At 37.5% G+C, this 27701-nt stretch overlaps 2 protein-coding genes across 2 annotated transcripts in view; one reads left to right on the top strand and one right to left on the bottom strand.

Annotated features, from left to right (window-relative positions):
- The window catches only part of lamb1a (laminin, beta 1a), a 39807-nt gene extending 24650 nt beyond the window's left edge, over positions 1-15157 (top strand). Inside the window, exons 26-33 of the mRNA XM_077568662.1 lie at positions 4864-5105; positions 6807-7010; positions 7080-7224; positions 7355-7562; positions 8812-8953; positions 9036-9212; positions 9309-9468; positions 12995-15157. Coding sequence (XP_077424788.1) covers positions 4864-5105; positions 6807-7010; positions 7080-7224; positions 7355-7562; positions 8812-8953; positions 9036-9212; positions 9309-9468; positions 12995-13134 — 1418 coding nt within the window. The 3' untranslated portion in view covers positions 13135-15157. The remainder of the gene's footprint in view (positions 1-4863; positions 5106-6806; positions 7011-7079; positions 7225-7354; positions 7563-8811; positions 8954-9035; positions 9213-9308; positions 9469-12994) is intronic.
- Positions 14986-26968, bottom strand: ska1 (spindle and kinetochore associated complex subunit 1). Its single transcript, XM_077568663.1, has 8 exons — positions 26872-26968; positions 24640-24811; positions 23683-23770; positions 23437-23552; positions 22470-22561; positions 21470-21607; positions 18160-18329; positions 14986-16360 (listed from the first exon to the last, which is right to left on the bottom strand). Exons 3-8 carry the CDS (start codon positions 23762-23764, stop codon positions 16212-16214), a joined length of 747 nt encoding a protein of 248 aa, XP_077424789.1. The 5' UTR covers positions 23765-23770; positions 24640-24811; positions 26872-26968; the 3' UTR covers positions 14986-16211.
- Positions 26969-27701: the final 733 nt, after the last annotated feature.

Raw genomic sequence — 27701 nt, 5'->3', positions numbered from 1 at the left:
TATATTGGATAAGTTGTAAATTTGTGTGTTTTGTCATTTTAAATGCGTTTTCACAAACTTGAATCCAAAAGTCAGGTTCCGGTGCTATAGACAAGTCTGTCTCCCATTTCGAGATGGGTAAAGACATTTTATCAGTATATGAAAGTAGCTTATATATTTTTGAAAGTTTTTTTGTTGTTGTCGGAGAAAGCTTGTTAATATCTTTAGCTAAAACAGGCGGTTGGAGCGTACCCCGAAGTGTTTTTTTTCTTTATCATATTTTTAACTTGTAGATAATGTAAAAAATTTCCGTTTTTTATATTGTATTTTTGGAGCAAGGATGTATATGATATAAACATATTATCTGAGAAGAGATGGTGGAGATGTGTAATTCCTTTCTGCTCCCACACAGCTAAATGAAACGGTTGGTTGTTAAGTTGAAAGTCGGGGTTATGCCATAGGGGAGAAAGTCCACAGGGCTCCACTTGGGCTTTTGTCAATTCTAGTGCCTTCCACCAGGCAGTCACGGTGGCGGAAATCATTGGGTTTTTAAAACAATTATGGCGCTTAATCGATGTTGTAATAAAGAGTAAATCTCGAAGTCTGAGGTTTTTACAATCCTTCTGTTCTAGTTCCAACCAACAGTTAGTGTCTCTGTTGGGTTGTGCCCATAGAACGATATATTGTAGCTGGTTAGCTATATAGTAGTACATAAAATTTGGTGCCTCTAGACCACCTTTGGATTTGCTTTTCTGAAGAGTAGATAGACTAATCTTTGCTTTTTTTTTATTCCAGTAAAATTTTGTTACGGCTGAGTCCAACAACTGGAACCATTTAGCCGTAGGTTTAAATGGAATCATTGAGAAAAAATAGTTTATTTTAGGTAAAACTTTCATTTTAATGGTGGCTATTCGTCCTATTAGAGAAATAGGAAGATTATTCCAGCGCTCCAAGTCACTATAAATGTTATCCAGAAGTGGAGAAAAGTTTAAATGAATTAAATCAGTTAATTTAGGTGAGATTTTTATGCCTAAGTATTTTAAATTACCTATAGGAAATGAGTAGTGTGGGTCCTGGCTTGCAGGGTTCCATGAATTTTCTGTAATAGGTAGAAGTGTTGATTTTGTCCAGTTAATAGAATAATCTGATAACTGTGAGAATTTAGTTATTAAATTAAATACTTCCCCTAGCGAAGTAGCCAGCTTTTCTAAATAAAGTAAGATGTCATCGGCATATAGATTAATTTTATGTTCTGTTACCCCAGAGTGAATTCCTTGAATCCTTCTTTCCTGGCGTATGGCTAATGCAAGTGGCTCAATAAATATTGCAAATAATAAAGGGGATAGTGGGCATCCCTGTCTTGTGCCTCTCTGTAAAGTAAAGCTCTGAGATATAATCCCATTAGTAGTAACTGTAGCTTTTGGAGAATCATATAATACTGATACCCAGTGGATAAATGATTTCCCAAAGCCAAATTTATTTAAAACAGCAAAGAGGAAGGACCAGTTAACTTTGTCGAAAGCTTTTTCTGCATCCAATGATATAATAACTGCCTTTTTATCATGCCGCTGTGACATGCTAATAAGGTTAAAGAGTCTCCTAATATTATTAGTAGAGTGCCGATCTTTAATAAAGCCTGTTTGGTTGCTATGAATAATTGTCGAGATTACTGTTTCTAGTCTAGATGTGAAGGCCTTAGTGATAATTTTAATATCAGTATTAATTAGTGAAATCGGACGGTAACTTGATGGAAGGGTGGGGTCTTTTTCTGGCTTTAATAAAAGTTTAATTGCTGCTGTATTCATGTGTGGGCGTATGTAACCCTTAGTTTTAATTTCTGTTACTACTCTTAAGAATAGTGGAGCAAGCATTAACCAGAAGTGCTTAAAAAATATAGCCGGATAACCATCCGGGCCAGGTGCTTTGCCATTAGGCATACTATCTAGAGCACTGTACAACTCGTTTATAGTAAGTGGCGCATCTAACATGTCTTTATATTCAGTAGTTAACTGAGGCATATTTAAGCTACTGAGGAATGCCTCAATATGCTCAGGGTTAGGCTTGTTAGTTTCTAAGCATAGGTTACGATAATAGTTATAAAAAATGTGATTCATTTCTTCTGGTGATTGTGTGCATTCACCAGTTGTCCCTTTAATCGCCGTTATAAGAGACTTTTCCCGATTGCGTTGAAGTTGGTTTGCAAGAAATTTACCTGATTTGTTATTATATTCAAAGTTGTTATATCTCAATTGTTGTATTATAAATTCTGTCTTTTTAGTTAGCATATCGTCTAACTGTATTTTTGTATTTTGTAAGTCAGTCCATATTTGGTTATTTGGGTTTATTGCGTACTCATCCGTCAGTTGTTTAATTTTATCTTCCAAGTCTTTTTCTGATTTTTGATCCTGTTTCTTTTTATAAGATGAATATGATAGAATTTTACCTCTAATTACTGCTTTCCCAGTTTCCCAGAGAAGAGATGGCGATAGGTCTGGAGAGTCATTTATTTCCAAAAAGTCTGCCCATTCTTTTCTTATAATTTTGTCAAACTCTGCGTCGTTTAGCAGTGAGATGTTAAACCGCCATGTCGGTGGTGGTTTAAAGGTATAATCAACTTGTAGGGAAAGGGAGACTGGTGCATGGTCGCTAATAATAATAGGATGTATTTTTGTAACAGTTTTATCAGCAATAGAGTTATTTGTAAGAAAATAATCAATTCTTGAAAAAGACCGGTGCACAGCGGAAAAGAAGGTAAATTCCTTCTTATTTGGGTTTTTAAGTCTCCAGCTGTCGACGAGGCCAAAGTCATCCATATATTCCCCTATTACTTTAGTAGATTGTAATCATCTACATGTTGTATTATTAGAACGGTCAACTAATGGATTTAAGACTGTGTTAAAGTCTCCTCCAATAATAATAGTAGAGTTCGCTGCGAAATCAAACAGCTGAGAGAAAAATTCATGGAAAAAGGCCGGATCATCATTATTAGGAGCATATAAATTACCAAGTGTATATATTTTATTAAATATAGTCACCTGAATAATAATGTATCGGCCCTCTGGGTCTATTATTGTATTATTTAAAGTAAAGAGTAAATTCTTATGTATGAGTATACAGACTCCTCTTTGTCTACTATTATAAGGGGCAGAGTACGCTTGGCTAAAATTCTTATCAATAAGTAATTTTTCTTCAGATTTTTGTAGGTGGGTTTCTTGTAGGAGGCAAATATCTGCTTTTAATTTTAAGAGATGGTCTAAAGTTTTTATTCTTTTTGCTTCTGAGCGAGCGCCACAAACATTCCAGGAAACCAGAACTAATTTATGCATACAAACAATATAGACTCAGTCCTGTGTATATATCTGCATAGGCCATTTGTCAGTATTAGTATGTTATAGGATAGAATCAAAGTGGTTAGGTGGTTTATGTAATTTGTGTAAAATATGAGGTAACGAGTAAGTAAATATAACAGTGAAAAAACAGGTAGGGAGGTAAAAGTAAAGGAAGTTAACGGGGGATTAAACATAAAAATACACCAATAACTGGTAACCTAAGCGAGATTTTTGTTTAAATATACTTTAGATATAGTTATGTATTTAATAATATATTTATAATATCGCCTAAACATAATGAGTATTCATATTTAAGGTTTTATAACCACATATACAGTATATGTATACATCTAATGATCAAACAAAGTTTAGTTCCACCAATGCCATTTAGAACAGCCAGGGAGTGGAGTTGGGGTTCCGGAATAGTTGGCCATCGATGTATAGTTTATCGACGACCATCGCAGTCCGTTTACCCTCCTGCCTATTTTGTTTCATTATAGGAAACAGTACCTTTCGCCGCTCATTAATCTCTCTCGGGAATTGGTCGTTCATTCCAAATGAGGTCCCTTTAAGCTCCCGTCCTTTACTTTTAACAAATTCTTTCTGTTTAAAATGCTCAAACTTGGCGATAATAGGACGGGGTCTGTTGCCCCTAGGGGCTCCAAGCCGATGTACCCGGTGAAAAGAGATGTTATTTACCGACTCCTGAGGAATTTTTAACGACGTCGTCATAAATTTTTTTATCTCAACCTCTGGATTGTCAGAGGTATTCTCGGATATTCCTGAGAATATTAAATTCTCCCGCATGCTACGGGATTGAATATCCAGAACAGTTTCTTTTAGCGTTTTATTTTCCTTTTTAACGGTTTCTAACTCGGCTGAAACGGTCACGAGTGTAGAGTGTAACTCGGCATTGTCTCGTTGGAGCTCACTTACTTGTTGGCTGAAGAATTCCATACTTACTTTCAATTCTTTGACGTCCTCGCTGATTAGGGAGAGGACCTCTAATTTTTTATTTATGGACTCCAGCATACTGACCGAAACCTCCGTAGTGGCTAGGTTCTCCGTGTCCGTCGCTGAATCATTTTTCCTCTTTTTCGAAGGTTTTCTCGACAGTTTCTCGACGGAAGGATTCTCCATCGCGCAGCTGTAAAAATATGCGTCGATGAAGCGTTCGAGGTCCTCCACGTTGGGTGGTATTCCAAATCTGTCGGATGAAAAAGAGAGGGGGAAAAAAAAGAAAGGCAAGATATATGATGGTTAAATTTGGATTAGTTTAGTATAATAGAGCTAATTCTATCTTAGCAGCAGGGCGCCGCCATGTTGGGGTTTCCCGGTCTCGCTGTAGGTCTCGCGATAGTCACAGCATCTCGCGCATGCGTCCCGCTTCCAACACCTTCCCCTGCCTCAGCCCTGTTTCTGGGGACTAAAGGTTGAAGCAAGCCAGGAAGAGCTGAAGCAAGCCAGGAAGAGAGAGAGACGTTATGTTAAGTGTTAATGATTTAAGAAGTTTAATAGAGCTTGATGTGTTGTTTTTGTATTACTCTGTTATCAGGGGCAGCTAACAGTGTCACAAAGTACTCCCTGCAGTCTCGGGCGGCTGAAGAGCGAGCAAATGCATCCACCACTGGCCCCAACAGCCTTGTGGAGAATTCTGCTAAGCTACGGAAACTCACAGAGGACAAGATGGACCTGAGCAGAGATGAGTTCCTCAGGAGACATACTGAACATGCACAGAGACTGGATGACCTGGCGGGTCAAATCCAGACTTTGGACCTGACAGAACTCAGCCACAAGGTACAAATATATGCTAGGGTTGTCTTGATCAAAGATTTGTGAGAATAAAACTAGTACATTATAGCAGATATTTTTCCAAGCGTGGATAGCCTGTGGGATTTGACATTGGAGAATTCAGTGAGACCCTCAAGGAAGCTGGGTTCCGAACTGTCTGTAACTCCTAAGAAGCCTTCAGTTTATTTCCTATTTATCCTCATTTTCCATCCGCTTATCAGGGGTCGAGTCGTGGGTTACAGCTCCAATTGGCCGCCCCAGCTTGGAACATGGCCCATTCTGACTCAATCACTGCCAACCCGGGACGTGGTTAAAGTTATGTCGCAGGTGGGAGTTGAAGCTCCTTTCTGACAGGGGATCAGCCAGATGTTCCCAACAGGCGCTAACAATACGTTAGGGTCTTCCCGGTTAGACTCGCAACTTCCTCTCCCATCGACAACAGCATACCAACAGGTGGCGAGCAGTTAACAACTATGTACCTCTCTTCATCTGAGTGCCTCCTTATGTTTCTCCAGATCTCACTGTCTTTGCTCTTGAGATCATTGCAAGCTCCCCAGCAAAGAGACTGTTTGGTGCCTAACAAACAACAGTTAGGACTCATCCCCCGAACCAAAGGCGGAGAGAGGCAACCCTCTCATTTACCTGACAAGTTGGCAACCTTGAGGATTTTTCTTTTTTGGGGGGTCAAAAGTGACTGGTATGACGGTGTATTAGGGCCAAGTATAATTTTTAGTAGTATTCCGAGAAAAAAACTCACAAATTTGCCACTTTATAAAATGGCAAATTTGCCGCTCTATAAAGTGACAAATATGCGAGAAAAAAACACTCAGAAACTAACGGGAAATACAAGTACCTTAGCTGTCGTATAACATGAGGATTTGATGGTGGTTAATGGGACACTCTTTATAAAATGAAAAGGCAGGATGGAAACGGATTCATTCTTAATTTCAACTTTACTCGTCATACACGGCAGCTAGAGCGACAACGCTTCTTGATCGCCTATCAGCTGACTAACACTGCAACCAATCAGAAGCAAGCATACTTTAGGTAAATGCAAGTGAATGACGGAAAGCAGTATATTCGACACATCAAGTTGGCTACAAAAAAATACCAAAATGTATGAATGTGCAAAAAATAATTCTAGAAACATAAATGTACAAGTAAATATACTTTTAACAAATTAACTTAAATGCTTGATCATCAGGGTGTGGATCTTCGCACAGCGAGCCGTGTTTGTCACTCGCAGTACCCAACGCTTCAAAGAGCGAATGTTTAACATTATATGGTTGATCTCTACTAAAGCAATTGCTATCTCCTTATTTGAAAACCCGACCGAAAAGTATTGGCACAAACATCCGAGTAGTACGCTACGTGTATTTCTCATGAGTTTCTTAGTTTTTTTCTCGCAAATCTGCCACTTTAAGTCTCAAATTTGCCACTTTATAAACTCACAAATTTGCCACTTTATAATTTGCGACTTTACAAAGAGTTTTTTTCTCGGGATATTGCCCCCACCCTCAAACAAAATATATATTTATACGTGGCCCTAATACGCCGTTGTGACAAATCTAGCGACTTTTTCTGGTGTTCTGGAGACTCTGCCTTTTGATTAATCGTGGGCCGTAACACCCTCTTAACACCATAAAGCTCAAAAAGGGGTTTGTTTTTCTTTAACGGTACAAATTTCACTGTTTTGTGTCTCCACAGACGTGCGGGAATCCAGCAGGTCAGGACTCATGTTCCTCTCCCTGTGGGGGATTAGGATGTGTAAATGCAGAGGGTGGCCCCATGTGTGGAGGGGAAGAATGTGAAGGTGTGTTGACAAAGGTTCATTCCAGCTGGCAGAAAGCTGTTGACTCCGAACAGGAAATATTAAATGCCATGGAGGAAGTGGACAAACTCGCCAAGATGGTAAGACTCAACTGTGGGGGGGTCGGATTGTCTTTCAGATGGTTTTGGTCTCACCTGCATTCTGTTTAGGTGTCAGAGGCAAAACAAAAGACAGATCAAGCCAAAATGAGCGCTCACGACGTTTTTATGAAGACAAACAAGACCAAATACCATATTGATCGGAGCAACGAGGAGCTACGGACCCTTATCCGAGAGATTCAAGACTTCCTCACAGGTCAATCTTGCTTTCTTTCTTTGTCTTCAGTCAATCACATTTTAAAGTCTAAATCTAAAAAGTATTTTTGTCATTAGGTTCAATATTCAATTTTACACAAAACCCATTCATAAACATGTTTGTTTTTTAGAGGATGGGGCCGACCTGGAGAGTATCGAAAAAGTTGCTAACGAGGTGCTGGCCATGCAGATGCCAACCACACGAGAACAGCTTCAGAACCTCACAGATGAAATTCGTGAAAAGGTTGGGGAGTTGGGCAGTGTGGAGAGCATCCTGCAGCAGAGCACTGACGACATTCAGAGAGCTCAAAGTCTACTTGAGCAGGCCCGTCAAGCTAGGTGTGTTTTCTATTGTGTCCCGTGCTCTTTGAGTTACGTTGCTTCAGCAGCTCTTTCACTGACACATGATCAATAGCAATCAATTAAAAGCACACTCCCTATGAATGGATGGACAGCGGTTGTCTTAACGATAATCTGTTCATCCAAAACTGCAACAGTACTTTGCTTTTTGCTTCACATGATAGTGTGACCATTTAGTATGATTATCACTTGAAAATGTCAGATCTTCACCCAGGCTTGCTGCCAAGTCTTGAATGGAGAAACTAGACCGGTCGGGCTGATTATCTGTTAAGCATTTTGACGAGTATCGACATCTGCCTTTTTTAAAAGTTAGATGGCAGATAAAGCTGCGATACTATCACTGAGCGGCTAATATTTGCGAACTTAGTGAATTTTGGGTTCTCGTCAGGGTTCGCAAAATGTTGCAAAGATGATAACAGACCGTTTTTACTTGTCACAAACAGTTTTCCTTGTTGCAAAGAAATTTTGAACAGGTTCAGACAATATTTTACTGTCTGCGAACATCTTTTGAAACCCTTTACAAACCCTGATGAAAACCCCAAATTCGCTAAGTTTGCAAGTGTTTGTCGCTAAGTGATCTCAAGAGATCAATTTAAAAGCGGGTTAACTTCAGAGAACTTTTTATTTATATTTTTATTTAAAATTTCACTTCATAAGAGATGCTGCCGAAACTTTCTTTTCATTCAAAATTTAACCAAAAATAAGTGAAAATTGGACATTTCGGTTATGGTTTTGTTAAACTTTGAAACCATAGCTGTCTATTCCCTATATGGTTAAATTAAAAGAAAGAAAATACATTTTACTCAATGGCATTTAAACAAAGTTAAGTTTAAAAAAATATATTTTTGACGCTAATGTTTTCTGTTTTACGGCAATTAAATATATAATATCGGTTATCGGCCTCCTTGACAACTAATAATCAATGTCGGTATCGACCCTGGAAAAGACATACCGTCTATCACTAGTTAAAATTACGCTGATAATGACGCCACTATTTAAAAACAGGCAGCGGCTTGTGCTAATAGCTGATCAGAAATCTGAGTTCAGGAACATTACATGCGGAGTACCGCAGAGGTCAATATTAGCTCCAACATTATTTAAGTTATATGTCAAAGACATAAGTAGAGTATCAAAACTGTTTTAAGTTTGTCTTGTTTGTTGATGATGCCAGTCCCCTGGTTATAATGTCAAGACTGTAATAATAAAACAAACTCCCTTTGTTCAACAGTCAAGAGGCAGCTGATGTGAAGGAATCTGCTGAGATGGTCAAACAAGCTCTGGAAGAAGCTCAGAGAGCTCAAACGGCCGCCAGCAGCGCCATCCAGCAGGCCACTGACGACATCAAGAACACCAATAAGCTGCTGTTCTCAGTCAGTCCACTGCCTTGAAACAGTTTGATCGTTTCTAAGTGTTTTTTGAATCACCTACATGTGTTATCTGTGTTGTGTTCAGGTAAAAACAGGTACATCAGATGTAGAAATAAAACTGGACAATGCCACTCGGCGGCTACAGCAGCTTGATGAGGATGTGATACTGCTGAGAGACAGAACTCGGAATGCTACACTGAGTAGCGAACGAACCATTCAGGATGCAACAAGCATAAGACAAATAGTCAAAGAGGTGAAAAGGGTAAGTTGAAAACATTGTAAAGTTGACCTGATCATGGCTCAGGATTACTGTGTTACATCTCCAAATTATTTATGCAAGTTTCTTAACGTCATGTAGGGCATCGACTCTGAAATTAAGGACAAGTTCTCCACCGTAGAGCAACTCATTGAGCAAAAAGGGGACGGTGTGGCTGATGCAAAGAAGAGGGCGAAGTTATTGCAGCAAGAAGCCAAGGAGCTGCTGTTGCAAGCCAGTGATAAGCTGCAGATTCTCAAAGGTGACATCACTGCAAAAAAAAAAATTTGTGGTCAAATGTTCATAAGCAGACTTGTCGAGAAATGGTTCTTTCATCATCACATTATCATTTATTGCAGTTGTTGAGCAGCAGCAGGACTACATTGTACTTACAACTTACAGCCTAATCTGAACATATAATAATTACGTACTAGGTTGTTTCAAGAGGAAATGTACTGCAATTCCATGACTTTTACTAGCTATTGGTCGATTGATTGAATGACTATTCGTACAAGGTGTCTTGCACGAGGGATCAGAAGATACGAGTTCTGACAATTTGTCATGTAACATTTTCTGCTGAAGGGAAGCAACATGATCATACAATCTAAATAACAAACTTATTTAACTGTGAACTGAAGGAATCAATACTGTTGTGCAAAATGTTGCCTTTGTACATTTTTTCTCAATGAATTTATCTGGTCGTGAGGTCTTTTACGCAGCTTGAGCCAACATTTGTCATAGTCAGGAAAGAGAATAAACTTGCCGCCATCTTCCTGTCGCTCAGGATATCGGACATATTACACATGCATCACCAACAAACTTTATATGCCACCTAATCAAAGCAGATTTTCAGCAGACTTTTATTACACCACAGTTGGAAACTGGATTTTGAAATTGAATTTGAAAATGCAATTCAAAACTGGAACGAAGTTTCTGTTCTAACTACACAGTGTTTCCCACACCATGGTATTACTTGGGCGGGCCACCCAAGAAGTTTTCAAGAAAATTTATTAAAAAATATATTTAAACAAAAAAAAAAACGTGTCGCATGTAACGTTAGTTCGTCGTCACTCACTTGTGAATCGTGAAAAATAGAGGAGACGTAGTAACAAAACTGAGACCCACCTCCCATCCAAGCCACCTCCCATCTCCACCGCCAGAGTCCACCCATCGAAGTAGATTTCAAATCTGTAAGAAACACTGCTACAGTAATTTCTGGACTATAAGGCACACCTGACTATAAGCCGCGCTAGCTAAATTTGGGGAATATTCGAGTATGTTACACATATAAGCCGCACCCGACTGTAAGCCGCAGATGTTTTAATGTTACTGCACCGGGTTCCCGCTATTTTCTTTTCCATATTGAGGGCGCAAATTGTCTCGCTCTCGTTCTGTCTCTCTACTGTATTTGGGCTCACTAGGTTTTTTTGTCTCTGCCTGACGCTTTTGTGCTTTCTTTATAGTGCGCCCCCTTGTGATCTGATGGATAAGCCGCACCTTTGTATTAGCCGCAGGGTCGAATGCAAGTGAAAAAAGTAGCGGCGTATAGTCCAGAAATTACTGTAATCAAAATGTTGTTTTGCTCGAGTACCGGTAGGTTCTTTTGTCTAAAGTAGCGTTTTGCGGAACTGAACTGTGTGCAGCTATGATGGAAAAAGTAATGATCACATTAAGGCAGGATTGATAACAGAGTCAAATGTGGCAAGCACATTGAAAACATTTGGAGAAGAAACTAAACAAAATGTGTTCCAAACAAATAGCATCACTGATGAGTAGGGAAAAAAAGTAAAAACTAACAGAAATAACAGTGAAAACTACAGTGCTGATAATAACAAAGCCCATGACAAAAATAAGGTAATGGATTATGAGAGGGAGGTGGCGCAAGGAGGGTTGCCAGAACCTTATCAAAAGCTATCTACACGGATCTGTTAACCTCAGAATACAAAAATATGGTAAAATGGAACTGATCAAAACCTCGAGCGAGAGTGGCTGCAGAACAGCAAAGATCAAAGACAGAAGAACAATCTGGTGTCTTCCTTATACGGGCACAACGCTTAAACTGCAAGCTGATTGCAAATCGCTGCCATGTGTGCCTCGTTGCTCGAACGTGTCATGGCGATAAACAACAACATTCAAACCACTACAAAAGCTTGTTCCAGAATCACACGACGTATTTGCTGACCAGGTGAAAATAGCTGATGATACTGGTTAATATGGGCTATAACTCACAAGAAATGGCAACACTATTAATCGGAAAATGTGATGCTAAGGGGAATGTGCTATATGAGACATTTATTTTCAGGGCACTCAAGGTACAACACACTAATAACAATAGTTACGAATGACATTAAAATTAAAGTCACCAAAATGTGCAAAGGCCAGACCAGCGTTTTAATAATGCTGCCCAACAAGGCGTAACTCATTCAATCCCCAAAACGTGTAAAAACATTTTTAAATACTTTGTCCTTCCCTCCCAAAAACATTTTTTTGAATGCAAGAGCATACAGAAGGCTTTGATACAACTTCTGACATGAAGAGTTGGTTTAGAGCAGAGGTGGACATCGAGGGCCGAAGTCCTGCAGGTTTTGTATGTTGCCCTTCTCCAACACAGCTGATATATGATCAGCTCATCAGAAAGCTCTGCATAAGTCTGATAACGATTCTGTTGATTGGAATCAGCTTGTGTTGGAAGTGAGAAACCTTCAAAACCTGCCGGACCCTGGCCCTCAAGGGCCGAGATTGCCCACCTCTGGCTTAGAGCAATGGTAGTTATATATAAAAAAAAAAAAAACGGCCAGCAGGTGGCAGCAGAGTATAAGAGATCAGCCAGGGCCATGTTGCAACAAGCTCTTTTTGTCAGTGTTTTCAACATGAATGTAAATATTGATGAAACTTAGCTATATTCAAATGCTAATGGCTCCAAAACTAAAACAGATACAAATATACTTTTTACTCCTGAAAGAAGAGACTCTAATCTTTCTTTTTGGTAGATTCCATGTTTGCGTATAGCAATAGAACACAATATTCTGTGGGCCTTGCAAAATCAGTCAAAATCCAGGGAGCGAAGGTGGTTGCTTCAGTGAAAATGGCTGGGAGTGAACGTGGTAATAATATGCTGTACTATTTTTTTCAAGAAAAACTTTTATTAAAAATAACTTTGGTTCAAGAACTTCATAACAGAAAAATAAAACTAGATTTAGCTAATTAGCAATGCTGTTAATTTAGCGTAGCTTTAGCATAAAGCTTTTTTTGGATGGTGGTATTGTAAATGTGTTGCTAAAAAGCCACTGATGAGCAGTTAGTAGAGACTTGAAGCTGCTGGAGACGGTCCCAGAAAACCAGAAATACACAAACACTAAATAAAAGCAGTTGAATTACTAAATGATGAATGCGGTGCTACTTTGGATGTTACAAATGAAATGGATGGCGTTGTGAATGATTGATGGGTAGCCAAATATGGCTGCGATGTCAGCAAGAATTGGAAGGAATGCTGTTTTGACCTGGACGAAAGGGCATGAGCGGATATGCCGATTGAGGTTGCCTCAGGATGTCAAAATGACCTCTGCAAATATGTGCAGTTTCTAAATGACCACTTACTTCCTGCTTTGATAGATTGCCTTACACATTAAAATAAGTCTCTTAATAGGCAACGTAGCAACCCAATGGCACATCTTGTCTAATACCTTTGAGGGTGGACTGCTGTGTCGGAGAGAAAAAAAAACCGACATATTCCTAACAATTAGAAATAATAGTGTACTGATAACTAAATCTCTCCTTTCCCATTTCAGAGCTAGAAAAGTCATTTGAGGACAACCATCGTGCGCTTGAGGTGAAGGCAGAACAGCTGGTGGAGCTGGAGGCGTCAGTTAAGGAGCTGCTGCAGCAGATTAGCCACAAAGTCACAGTTTATAGCACATGTTTATTCTAAGGTCAAAGGTCACTGCTGCTTTTCACTTTTTGATCTCAAAGTTAAAAAAATAATAATAATTTTATTTGTTACTACTGAATATAATTGTTTTACCTTGTGTTAATGTGTCCATTAGCTGTTAATACTGTACATGAAGCAAATCGATTCTTTGTGCCTTCATAACAGGAAATCTGAATGAGAATGTAATTGTGATGTCATTAACTGTTTATTTCACCTATTTTTTAAATGTTAAATCAGTAAACTGCAAGAATTAAGTTCTTCAAATGTGGCCGTCAAGGTTATTACTTAATGGAAACTAATAACAAAACTAAAATTGAAAAAAAACTTTCTTTAAAGGAACTTTTCAACCTTAAAATATTTTCATAACTCTTTTGATGAAACGCCGACTTAAATCTAGTTGAATGGTACCTTTGCCATGGTCTGAATGGGTCTGTGTCATTCTGACTGGTACTAAGAAACTTTGAGGAGGATGGTAGGAACACTGCCACACAAAAAACTACAAATGTGCTGACTGCTTTATGGCATACGTCAAACGCTACCCTGGATGAAAGGACAGTCAAGGATCAACATTGGCCCGGATTTTACTCGCTGGAGTGAGCTAAAAAAAAAAAATGACGCAATGCGTTTGTCCACAGGGAAGGTCAAACGGTCATTTAGGAATTCTAGTTTACTTTATTAGACAATACTTGGCACTTCTTTTTTTATCATACACTCTACAAATACAATATATATATATATATATATATATATATATATACTAAAACTAATAAAAACAAAACTTATTAAATTTAACTGAATGTAAAAATCCAAAACTGTTATAACCCCGGTGGCCATCAATTTTAGTTGTACATTTCTTATTCTTGATCTTTGCATCTACCAATTGTTAAATGGTCCTGAAAAGAACCGGCAATAAAAGATTTTAACCTGGAGTTACTGTTAGAACATTTTGCCATGTTGCCGAACTGTAAAGTGCAGCCACATACATCACAAGAATATGAGAGGATTTTGAAAATATTTTAGTTTTTCCTTATATGGTTAAACAAAGGAAGTTTTAAATGTGACCTTCAATTTCCTTGGAATGTCTCACACATTGAAGTGGGAGTCATGTACAAGTAGGCCTTGCAGAGGATGTTGTTTTCTGTCAATTTATAAAGAGTTCCAGCTGTTCATTTCTCTGTGCTTGTGTGTTCTATTTGAGGTATGCATGAGTCAGCTGAAGATGCAAATGTATACATTTTGTATGCTCAAGGCGCCATAGCAGTCTGCAAGTAAAATGGAATGTGAGAAACGTGTTTCTGCTTTGTGGTTAGTGCACAGTTCTGAACTTTGTTGATTACATTCAAGCTGTCACTGGCGGGACACGGACACTCAGCAACTTCAGGAAGTGTGTGTGCAAGAGTAAGAGAGAAAACGCTTGACTCAACCTCCCTTCAATCAATTGTCAAGCGAAAAGTTTTGAGAATTGTCTTTGAGTAGAATATAAGTAAGATGCCTATAAAGCAGAGTGTGTTTTGATCGCTTTGCTCATATTTGGATTTAAGGACCAAAAAACGGCTATTAGAACTGTCTTTGAATCTAAACATTTTATTTAATGATTTTACATGAGTTCCTAGATTTTACTCAAGCAAATATCTTTCATAAGCTTAGTAGAAAATTGTAGTAAATGTTTTTTATTCATCCCGATTAATTACGAAATATGTGGTTATTTGTTTGACAGCAATAATATACATATAATTTAAAAAAAAAACTGAAAAAAAAAAAGTAATTTAAAGAAAATCCGCTCATAGCTTGTACTTTGAAAAGCCCTTCGAAATTGGACTTAACTAGAAATACATGAAATCCTTACCACAATTTGTCACACATGTACTCATTTTGCTAATTTATTAAAGGGATTTACATTACATTACACTATTATTACAATTGACCTTTTTTGACAACTGTATGTTCTTCCTGTGCTTGTGGCTCACTTCTTAGTTAAAATGAAACTGAATTATGAACAGATTAAAGACTTTATTTAATTGCTTGCATGTGTGAATGGTCATGTGACTATAGTTGCTGTTCGTGTCAGCCCTGTAAATGGTGATCAGGCCAGGCTGTACCACAACCTTTCGCTTCAGCTATAGAAGGGTATAAAATGGCTGGAAAAATCTGATTAGGGTTGTAACGAGATCCAAACATCACAATACGATATTATCACAATATAATTATTACCATATTGGGGTGAGGTTGGCGATATAAAAAAAAAGGTCACATAATATGCTTGTGAACTGAGTCAATATGTGGATGAACTCAATGTGTGCTTGCATCAGCAAGTAAGTGCCTCAATATTAAGTCTTATTAGAGATTGTAGGTGGTTTATTGCTGTTATGTGCAAAAGCACAATATTGTGTGTGTTTTTTTTAATATGAGCTTTTTCTTTCTTTTTTACAATATTGTAATAATTATCGTATCGTGAGCTTCATGTCGTGATATCGAATCATGATGTTTGGATATCGTTACAACCCAACTAAAAAACTAGCCATCACAGGGTTCTAGAACTATCAATATCAAAATCGCAATTTTGATTTTTTGGGCACATGAGGACCCTTTTGCCAGAGTATATAATCACGATATGAAGGTCACAATATGATATTTTTCACAACATTGTAGGGAGGTTGGTGATATTAAAAAAGTCCCAATATTGTTAAAAAAAAAAAAAGAGCTTATACTAAAAAAAAAAAAAAAAAAAACACAGTATTGTACAGCAATGCATATAAACAACCTACAATGTCTAATCACACTTAATATTGAGGCACTATCTCTAACCATTAGCGTGGATTTTAAACAATTTATGAAAATTAAACTGCACTAAATGACTAGCCACCAGAGGGTGCTAGAACTGCACAAATGGAAATCAACCTGACTTTTTCTTTTTTTTTTTTTTTTACAGATGTACTGCTTTTAATATCGTGACATGACGACAACGATATTGTGGCAGTTTTAACATCACGATATCGCCGTTATCGTTACATCTCTAGACTGCCAATATTTTACATCACAGGAAAAAATGAAGAAATTTCAACAAGAGCGAGTGTTATTCATGACAGCACATAACGGGTATAGCCTCCTCCTCGCAACTCCCGAAGGCGCTGGCAGTGTCGCAACATGTTGAGAATTCCCTGAAGTTGCTTGCCCAACTTCATCTGAGTAAATTCACGAAAATCGTCTTCCACCACAAAATATTGACCTGCAACCAAAAAACAACAACCGTAAGGCTACTTCTCGTTCAGATCAGGTGCCACTGGCCTGTTGATTGACATGCAACTCAGCAAATGATAATATAAAATAATTTGCTGGCTGTTTACTGGCTAAAAGTTAACCACTCATGGTGTTCAGTGACGGCTTCAGTTGAGCCCATCTGCAAATTGGCTAAAAGAATGGGCGTCTTTTTACTGCTTTATCATCGTTTGTTCATTAAACTGATTCTCCATCCTCCCTCTATTCACCTGTTATGAATTACAGTTCACCCTAACCAGCAGTGGCGGGCCATATTAAATTAGTTAACGGCAAAGTCAATGTTTACCTTGCCATAGATGTGCAGTGGTGTAACATGTGCCAGTCGTGCTTTGCAGGAGGAAAATTTCACTTTAGCTTATTTTTAGAAGTTTGAAATTTTCCCTAAATTTTGACATTTTCTGTCTTTTAACACACTTTTTTCCTAGCTTGCACATATTACTATGTGAGTTTGTAACAACTGTCACATAAATAATAACTGCAAAATCCCACTATATATAAATAAATAGATTTTGTATGAGTACGTACGTATACATACATATATGTATACATACATATATATATATATAGATACACATATATAGATACACATATATACATACACACACACACATATATACATACACACACACATATATACATACACACACACATATATATATATATATATATATATATATATATATATATATATATATATACACACATACATACAGTATATATATATGTTGTATGTATATAAATAGATACAAAACAAGAAAATGTTTAAATGTAAAAAAAAATATTAAGGCAAATAAAATTATTTGAAACATTATTATGGAAGTTCCTTTTGGATGTAACAAAATTTATTAAATTAGTAATTAAAAATGTATATATATTTTTTTTAAGGTGCAACTGTATAAACTCAAATAGGGGTGTGAATTGCCTAGTACCTGGCGATTCGCTTCGTATCACGACTCATAGGTCATGATTCGATACCGATTAATCCCGATACGAATCTATAAATTGATTATTGCGATTTTTTCAAACTCAAATTTAGAAAATACTAATAAGTAAACTTGTACATGTACACTGTAAGATTTGTATGAAAATGTATTTATTTATCTGAAAATTCAGGCTTATAACTGAGCCACTGCATTTAACAAACAGGTTGCAGTCTGTTTCATGTTCGAACAGCACTGAAATAATATATTAAGGCTTAATGTTCCATTAATATAACATTCTACCATGCTTAATATGTTAACCCTAACCCTAAGTAAGACATTTTGTTGAATATTCCCATCAAAAAAAATTTATATTTAAAAATCGATTCAGCCTCATATCGAATCGATTCGCGCGCTGTAATATCGTGATATATTGCCGAATCGATTTTTTCTAATACCCCTAAACTCAAACAACTCAAAATTAGTATTAATGATCTTTTTTTTTTACGATTATGCTGATTTTGTAATTGTGGAGTGTAATAATTTTAATTGAATTTCAATTTCGATTAACTGCACAGCCCTAATAAACATATATAATTTGTATATAATATAATTAAAAGTGAACTGTGATATAGGGAGGGACGACGGTATATAAAAAAAAAATTAAAAAATTAAAAACTCACAAGTTGGGTCACTTGTAAGTTTAGGTTCTAGTGTAAATGGTAATGAATAAGAATATTAATAAACAAGTCATAAATAACAGAATACCACAATAAAACCGAAGCTTTTGCCCCTGATGGAGTTCAGTTGTATATATTGTGTTGGGTACCTTTGGTGTCCTTTGTTTCCTGTTCCTTGAAGCGCTGGTGCAGCTTGCGCGCATGGTTGTTGAGCGTTTTCACAGGCTGGTGAACAATTTTATACTTGGCTACAACTGCTGTATTAATGTTCTGCACTGCTGTGTTGATTTGCTCATATGTTACCCGTCCCTTCATGTACCTGAGGATGGCAAAACAGGCATTGTGGCCTTTCATTTTGTGACAATGAATTTGAAAGACAAAACACTGCATACATATGCAAACACTACACATCATAACACCAAACAGCAGTGATTTCTTGTCAACCTTGAGATAGGCCAACTGACTGACAAATTGGACGACACCTGTGATGCTACTGATCAAAAACTTTTTTCGCTAATTTTCACAAATCCATAAGTTTTTCAGAGATACTTAACGGAGGGGTGGCAGCACTATGGCGTTTGAAGGACAGGTACGTTTTCCTCTTTTACACTTGACAGTGTATATATTCTACCTCATACCAAAACCAATTCCGCAGAGCAAAACTTAACCATGAACCACCTAAATCTAAGCACTACACAAGCACCACAATCTAAATCACGCTTTAATCCGCTTAATTTCAACATACAGCCAGGCATAAACTTTAACGTGAAAAGCCTGCAGTGAGAATTGTGAAGAAGTACAGGACTGTTTGGACTCTACTGATTGTTGTGTCTTTGAAAATGCAGCTTTGTTGAACATACAGACACTGTGACATCCATTTTTGTGAAGATGTGTGGCTCCTGAGAAAGCCAGGATTCACAGCCAAACTTTTGACAACTTGGAAAGACGAATGAAGATGCCTTTCACAGATATTTACAAGCAGGCCCGAAACCAGCTTTTAAAGGAAAATGAGATTGCCAATACAATCTATGCAGAAAAGGTGAGAAAAACAATGTTTTTTTGCTTATGACTCTGCCCTCTATGTCTATGTGGAAAGGTCTGCAAACCATTAACTACAGGAGACCATCCCCCAAGCAGAGAACAATAAAGAACTGGCTGACAATGTTCTAAATGAAGAATTGAAAAGGACAGTTTTGTAATCCTAGAAATAAAGATGATTCATAATTTACATTGGCCAAACAAAGTTGTGGCAATAGATATTGTATATATTGTAGTTATTTTTTTCATTGGAATTCTTATAAAGTCCTTTTCTTGAATGCTCTTAGGGCCAAATCTACTAGAAATGTGCTGCGTCTGCTAAGAGCGCTAACTATTGCTCCACATCTGCACCCGTAGCCTTGTTAACGTCCTATTCCAGGGGTAGGGAACCCTGGTCCTCGAGAGCCACTGTCCTGCCTGTCTTCCATGTCTCCCTCCACCAACACACCTGATTTGATGAACAGGATCGTTATCAGGCTTCTACAGCTTGCTGATGAGCTAATAATACGAGTCAGCTGTGTTGGAGGAGGGAGGCGGGACAGCGGCTCTTGAGGACCAAGGTTCCCTACCCCTGTCTTATTCACTAAGGATATTGCTATGATATACTGGCAAAAAACACGGCCACAAAGTTGGACAGCTGCGAGCAAATTTGCATCTGATTTACCACCACGGCAATGGATTTGTGCCAAGAACATGGCAGTATGCAACAGTTGCGAGAAAGCTGACATTATCAGAAAGTGATGGTTGGACCGAGGAGGTCCAAAAGCGTTTTCCTCATTTAGCGCCATTAAGCTGTAGTGAGCGGAGAGGACGACGACGTCATTCCAAATGTCCAAAAAATACAAAACGATTGATACATCTTTCATATTTTCAGAGGTTGACGTGGGCCTACAGCAGCCAATAGCGTACGTGATCTGTGTGAACGGCGGGGGGGGGGGGGGGGCAGCTCTGCCTGGTCTTCTCCGTGACACTGCTGCCATGATCACTTGAAATTCTGCATGAGAGCCTTCCACAGAATGCAGGAAGCGCCAAGTTTACAGCAGCCTTTCATACACGTTGTTTGCGTCACTCAAACGGCGTGTGGCTATTAGCGTTGGTGAATTCCACGCTTGTCTATCAATGTGTCTCATTTGCACAGAGGTGGGCAACTTCTGCGCCAAATGTATGCAAATGACCTCATTTACGTACACGCAAAAACTTCCGGCGCAATCTCGTTGGCAAGCAGTTACTACTGAATTTCCCCATCTGCACATGCTTAGTGGATTACACGCTCCCTGATTAACTGCATTTATGCTGGTTAGCTCCGCGCAAAAGCTACGCAAACCTTAACCTCTGTACTAAGAGTATTTTTTATATTGTTTTATATTTGTTTCTGTATTGAGTATGTACACTAAATATAAAGATTGTGTATGAGGTGAGATCTTTTTATAAACCCGATATGGGTTTCCTGATCTATCCTGCACACAAATTCTTTCAATGTTACAAGTGTTCTTATATTCAGGGATGTGATTTGACCAAAGTGAAATTATCTGAAAATTTAGCCGGGGGTCTGGGGGCCGCATATCAACATATTGAAACCTGAAAAGTGCAAACATGATCATTATTACGTTATAATATTTTCGAAAAAAAGGGGAAAACTGTCAAATTAATTTGAAAAGTTTACCACCTACCTCAAAATTCACGACTCTATCAGCAACTGGTACAGGTTGTTGGGGTGGATCACGTCTCTCTATTACCGCTTCCGATTGTGATGTCAATAAGGGATGGAGGCCGTAAAGTTTTGGAGTTTTCGTTTGGGCACCGAAACTTCCAGCGATGGAATAATTTGTTGTTCTTGACTGGAGTTCTTTCATGTGTTTTTTGCTCTTTGCGTGACTTTCAAGAGCTTTGAAACCTCTCCCACCATAGTCAATGGTATCATGGGACCAAATGCAAAGCGCTTTCCCGGCACGATCGATCTTCCGAATAAAGTCACTGAACAAATTTGTCACAGTCTTCTTTCCAACATTTGTAGATATATCCTTCTCTAACCAGTCCCATCGAAACTTGTTTTTTACGATCTTGTCAATTTCCTTAACTCGCGGAGCATCTTTGCGTTCGATCACGGACATCTTTCTTTAAACAACCGGCAAAAACGTGTGAGAAATGAACAATGGCATACTCCTATGCCTTCATAACAAGCGCATTTATTGGTCAACACGGAGACTTAAGCCAATCGCAAGATCCGTTTCATTTCAGTTACGGAAACACTAAAATGGAATGCTGTAGAGACGAAATCGGAAATTTTAAAATTTTATTTTTGGAGATAAAAAAGCGGAATCCCGCGAATTAGTGGAAAAATCACATCCCTGTATATTGTATTTTTGTCATGTGAGAATAAAGGAAACTCTAATTGGATAACTAAATTCAAGGTATACTTACTGAGGGATACATTCAAATTCTGCCAGTGTGATGAACGGTATCTCTTTGCTGTGGTTCTTGATTTTGATTTTGACAGTTTCCTGCTGGGTGATTTCCACATCAGGTGCTTGGTTCTGGGTGGTTATTGGTTCATTTTCTCTAAAATAAAATCAAGATTTTCAAAACACATGATTATTATAGTAATCTTTTTGCAGAAAAGTAGTAATTAATGGTAAAATAGCAGAAAGAAAAACATATACTCTGATTTAACTGTAGACTTTCCATCAATCTGATTGGTTATGTCGAATGGGCCGATATTTTGTTAATTTTGTGATCAGATGTTAAATTTGTAATTTGCAGATCGGATCAGTGACATCTAAAAAAACAAGACATTACAACCACAGTGTTCTATTTATCTGTTGTGGGCAGGGCTCCGCTAAAGACTCCAAGTCCAAATAACAACAACAATAAGTAACAAGTAACAAAGTGCCTTAGCTTTTCCAGCCTTTCACTTTTATATTTTTATCTTCCAAGCTTGAAAAGCACCTGTTATTACTAAGTTATCTACATTTATTGTCACAACTACGCCTTGTGCGCTTTTGATTCCTCCCCACTGATCTTTTTTTCACAGTTATTTACAATAGTTGGAATTGTAAGTATTGCATGTTTTTAAAGTTGCTATATTATTACTAAAGATAAAGTTCTGCTTGTTTGTTAAATTCAGTTTTTATATTCAAATCACACTCCTTGTTTTTTCTTTCTTTCCTTCTTCTTTCCATGGGGAAAAGAAAGCATTTTTAAACATACGCAAAAATGCTTGGGAATACTTTTGTTGATTTCCAAAATGCAGTAAATAAACAAGTTACTTGAATAGACATATTGATCCATCTTGCCCCAAAATCCTGATCGGGTATCATTCTTGGCCATGAAAATGTGTTCATAATTTAGCATCTTGGTTCACAGCTGATGTATAATTACAGTTTTGTGTTGAAAACTTCAAGGGAAAAAATAGTTTCCTCACTTTTGGGGACATTTGTGGGGCATATGAGCAGGGACGTTGTCCTTAAGATGTTGGAGATTCTCCAAATTATTTTGATATAAGTCTTCAAGAGCCTGGAAAAAAAAATCAGAAGGTTCATTTCAAACCCATTAAAAACAACTAATAATGTGTTTAATAAATTGTTGACTGTCATGCATTTAGCATCATAGAATACATTGTGCAGCCCTGTTAAAGAATGGCAGAGCCAAGAAGAGTCCACTGGAGTATTTGTATGTTACGGTAATTTCAAACTCATGAGAAGAGGAACCTTGAAAAAAAATAATTACATTATTAAATCGCAATCACAAGTATGAGGGGGGTGGGGGTCGGGGAGAATAATTTTGTGCTTTTATTTATTATTTACCCAAATCGTTGAGGCCTAATAAAATGTTACCTGTTTGATAAATCATTTGATGCAGCCAATAAGCGGGAGTTGAAAGCTGCGAGAGATGGCACCAAATAGAAATAACCAGTTTTGGGATTATGGATGGATGGTTTTTTTCTTACCGATTTTGTGGCATCTCCTGGTGCCTCTTTGGTTGAATTGCCTAATGTGTGAGCCCGCCCTAGGTACATGCATAAACGTAATATTTTTTTAAGTCCCTTATGACTCTCAACAGAAATAATTTGTGGTTCTGTTTTTTATTTTTGCTTGGCTAAACTAGAGTAGAGAAGTGTCAGGTTTGAGCAAATTGTTCCCCCAAAAATGTACACTATTGAATAGAAGAGGTGTAACCAACTCCGGTCCTTGAGGACCCCTGATTCAAATGATCAGGATCGTTATCAGGCTTCGGCAAAGCAACTTGCTGATGATCTGATCATTCTTATCAGGTGTATTGGAGGCGGGAACCATCTAAAACATGCAGGATAGGGACCCCCGAGGACAAGGAGTTGGTGACCCCTGGAGTAGAGTGACATTAGCTAAGCAAATTGCACAACTCTAGTTTACCTTCAACTGACTGAGCTGGTCTTTCTGCTGGACAAGGCTTTTTTCAAACTCCAACAAAAGTCTCTCAAGTGCATCAAGTTCTTGTTCAAGTTGTTTCATCTTATTGTGAGGTACTTCTAGATGTAAAAAAGAGAGCAAACCAATTATTCCGCAAAAAGTATATCATAGTCTAAGCCTTGGATGGAGAAAAGAATTGTCCTTCCTTAGACTCTAAAGACAAAAAATCTTCCAAATAAACAATCTTACCTGCAAGTGAGAAATACAAGATGCGCTGGACTGATGAAATCCTGTCATTAATATAGCGGCTGATCCCCTCCAAGTCACTCATTTTTTTCTGACAAAGAAGAGTGGGGCAAATTTGTTATACAGTTAGTAGATTGTAGTGATCATAGGGATGACGGATGAGCGAGTACTGAGTAAAATGTCATTCACACCAAAACTACATACAGTCAAACAAGTGGCTATGAATTATCTTGTCAAACATATGGTCAATTACATTTTTAAAACAAAGTGTATTTGTGCCATTCCACCGAAATTAGTGTCATTTGCTTGTCAGAACCCTTTTTGAAGGAAAAAAAAAACTTTAAAAAATTGATAGAAAACTTACTGTACATACTTAATTGGTCAAAATGTGTATGGGCCCAAACAACAGCAAATCCCCAAAAAACAAATGCGGAAACAGTAAAATCCTGATGGATTTACATTGCTGTATTTCATTGTGAAGTCTAATGTAGTATACAGAGCGAAGATTGCTATTTTTCCAGGGTCCGAGATACTGTAGTTTGAATTTATCTTTTAAATTGTATTTATCAAATAGAATCAATGTCCAGGGCACTTTGCTTACTAACGAAAAATGTATTTCACAGGTCATTTTACGTTCTATTTCCTGATGACGCAAATACCACGTCGTGGCCCATATTGCAAATTGAGCAAACAGCATAGTTGTACTTTGACAGACGATTGAAGTATATTTCTAAATAGTAGCTAAAATGATGTTCATTCAAATATGAACAAACAAAACATTAAGGAATGAAGGGGATCATAATAGTGGCTTGTTGTTGCTTATTAATGTTAACGCGTAAAACATTTAACGTTTTGTTAGCCGGTGGTGTCGATCATACTGCGCCACCACGCTTTGCATGGTTTTAAACAAATAAAACAACCAAATAGTACAAGTTTTTATACAATGTTGAATGTTCTTACTCCGCGTTCTGTTTTTTCCAGTTGATGTTTGGCGCTCCGGATTCAACTTCTTCTTCTTTGGTACGTCTTCTTCTAATCGAGTCCGACAGGCTGTAGCAAAGAACGCACAATGCTGCCCTCCGCTGGCAAAGATGTCCCGCTTGGTTCTGTCTGTTTTGGCTCTGTCTATTTTCTTAAATACAGTTCAGTGGGATGAATGAAGACCACCATTTGTACAGCTTTTCATCTTTCCATTGCACTTTGTGAGGAGGAAGATTTTGAAACGTGTATAAACAAATGTATGTGTAATTAATTGTCTCATAAATGTAGCCCTGTGCTATTGATTAATACAAATAATCAGAAAATACAGCACCATCATCATCTTTTTGTTTAAAAAAAAAAGGTAGTACCCTTTCATTGATATTATTATTTTGATTATAATCATTGAATATTAAGACAATAATGTAAATTGCCACATGATGGCAGCCAAGTACTTCTGTAACAAATTGTGTTTCTTATTCATCTATTTTTGTAGCTTCTGCACACCAGTTGTTCCCCACCTTGTTTGCGCCACACACCACTTCCCAAGTTAAAACAATATTTTGACGGACGGGCATCGAAACGAATAAAAACAAATAATTCAGATCACGCTGAATGTAGTTGTTGCCATTGGTGGGTGCCTGCCTCATGTTTCTCTTCAATGTGCAGTTATCATTATTAATTGGGATAATGGGAATCAGAACCTGATGTATATGTTTTTTCCCCACTGATAGTAATAAGGTAATTTTGTTTTGGTCCCTGCCATGATGTTGTAAATTGAAGCAAATTATGTTAGAGTTATTTTTTCTTTATTATTATTATTATTATTATTATTATTATTATTATTATTATTATTATTATTATTATTATTATTATTATTATTGTGTGTGTGTGGGGGGGGGGGTTACATTTACAAGCCTATCGCCACATATTGGCATTTTTACTGAACAAAACCATGTAGCATGTCCCTGGGATTAACATGCAAATATTTGCTACTTAAAATTAGACATTTACTTCTCAAATGCACTGACTAGCAAAACTGTGCCTCAAAAAAAAGAAGTTTTTTTTTAGCCTTGCTTAATGTGTGGCTACAATAAAAGTGACTAGAATCAATAAAATATGGCGCAGTTATTGCTCAGAATATAAACATTATGTTGATGTAATAAAATGTTGTGTACATACAATGATCATTGTTTGTATTGCTACAAATAAAAAGCATAATTACAGTAAAGGGTACAACTTTGAGATATTGTTTTCTTTAGCCCTGAGTACACTGAAGGAAATAGTAAACAGCACAGAAGAAAATTCACCAAAACTGCTCACTCAATTAAACATAATTGCAACACCTTCAACTTCTCTTGTTAGTTTTATTGTTTGGTTGTTGGGGGCATTTAGCTCGTGGTTTCAGCTCATTATATTTGACTGTGCATCGTTTGTCAGACAGTGTTCGGATGACAGCATTTGTCAGCACTCCACCTTGGAACAAAATGCTTCAAGGCACTTTTTCAAATCCATAACAGGTCTACTCCACCCCTGGCGAACAAACACATGTATTGACATCATAATTACACTGTAGAGACACACAAACACATGTACACGTATTTTCACTTGGGGATGGGAAAGGGTCACAGGGGGCACTGGGAGTCATCAGGTCTTTGATTGGATGTTTACAAAGAAGTGGGTGTCATCATTTGTCACCTCACTAAATATCGACCTCACAAGCAACTATCACAGATAGACAGATGCAGACAAGATGTGCGAATACAGCTATTTGGGCAAACTGACACAAAGGCAGACCGGCAGAAGATAGAGAATTCTAATGTTCACAACCATTTCATCATGTCTGTAGTTTATATCAAATTTTGGCTTCAAGGGTGATTCTTTTTTCTTATTTTGCTTATTTAATTTATTTTGGGGGGGTTTCCTTTACATGCACTCATGCATGCCTGTGCGTGCACATCAGGGTTATTATAGTTTTGGAATTTTCATTATAGTTAGTTTGTATTTTGTTTTGAGATTTGTTTTTTAAATGTAGTTAGTTTTAATTAGTTTTCTTGGTGGCTCTGTTTTTTTTAATTAGTTTTAGTTATTTCAAAAATGCTTAGTTTTAGTTTAGTTTTAGTATTATTTTCATCCAAAAAAATGTTGTGTCTTACTTGTGTGCAAGATTTAATGAATACCATGGTAAAATGAAAACAGCAATGCACTTCTTACCTAGCGTTGCGTTTCGGCTGAATTAAATGAAAGAGCAGGCAAGGCAAGCTATTGGAGCCAAAAGTCAAACACGCAAAATTGTCACCTTGGAGTGTCACCATCTGAAGGTGCTTTTCTATTGGCTGCTATTAAATGACATCACGTCTGTGCGACACACTTTCAAACGAGCGTCAATTTTGACAAGAAATTGTAATTTAGTTTTAGTTATAGTCTTTTGACTAAAATTAATTAAAGTTTTAGTCATAATTTAGTCATCTGATTTTATTTTAGCTTTAATTCAAATTTAGTCAACGAAAAAAAAGAGCAATTTTAGTCGACTAAATTGACAGTTTAGTCAATAATTTTCCTTCAGCATACATTTCAACTTCTATACAGAAAACTATAACAGACCTATTTGTAAATGTAGTTCAACACACAAGACTGTTAGGTTTCGGTTTTGTAGGGGTTGGATTTTGTTTATTATGGGTATGTTTGTTGTTTTTGTCTGTGGTTGGTGTTTGTCATGTGTTCCTGATTTCTCCCTTTGGCTCATTATGTCTAATCACGTCCACCTGTGTTTCCCTTCCCACCGTGTCTGACAAATCGGTGCCCTTAGCCTATTTTGTTCCCAAGGTGTGTCTCATTAGTGTCTGTGTATTTAGTCTGTTGTGTTTGTCCAGTCTGGGTCGGTCCATTGTCGTTTCTAAGTTTTGTCATGGCTCCCATTTCTTGCTAGTTCCTCGTCAAGCCACTTGAGTTTGCTTTGATTTAGGACTTTGTTGTTTTTTTGTCGGCAGGTTGTGCACCACCTTGTTTTTTTGTTTAATTAATAAAACCTCGAGATGGGAAAA

Source organism: Vanacampus margaritifer, chromosome 6 (assembly GCF_051991255.1).
Source record: "Vanacampus margaritifer isolate UIUO_Vmar chromosome 6, RoL_Vmar_1.0, whole genome shotgun sequence".
Classification (NCBI taxonomy): domain Eukaryota; kingdom Metazoa; phylum Chordata; class Actinopteri; order Syngnathiformes; family Syngnathidae; genus Vanacampus; species Vanacampus margaritifer.
Note: the sequence above shows the minus strand (reverse complement) of the source record. Positions and strands in the feature narration are given on the sequence as shown.

Bases quoted from the DNA above. Each gene is read 5' to 3' on its own strand.
- ska1 (XM_077568663.1), bottom strand. From the start codon at position 23,764: ATGAGTGACTTGGAGGGGATCAGCCGCTATATTAATGACAGGATTTCA. The intron at 23,553-23,682 runs GTAAGATTGTTT...TTTTACATCTAG, and splicing joins CTTGTATTTCTCACTTGCAG to AAGTACCTCACAATAAGATG. The intron at 21,608-22,469 runs GTGAGGAAACTA...ATTTTATTTTAG, and splicing joins CCCCACAAATGTCCCCAAAA to AGAAAATGAACCAATAACCA.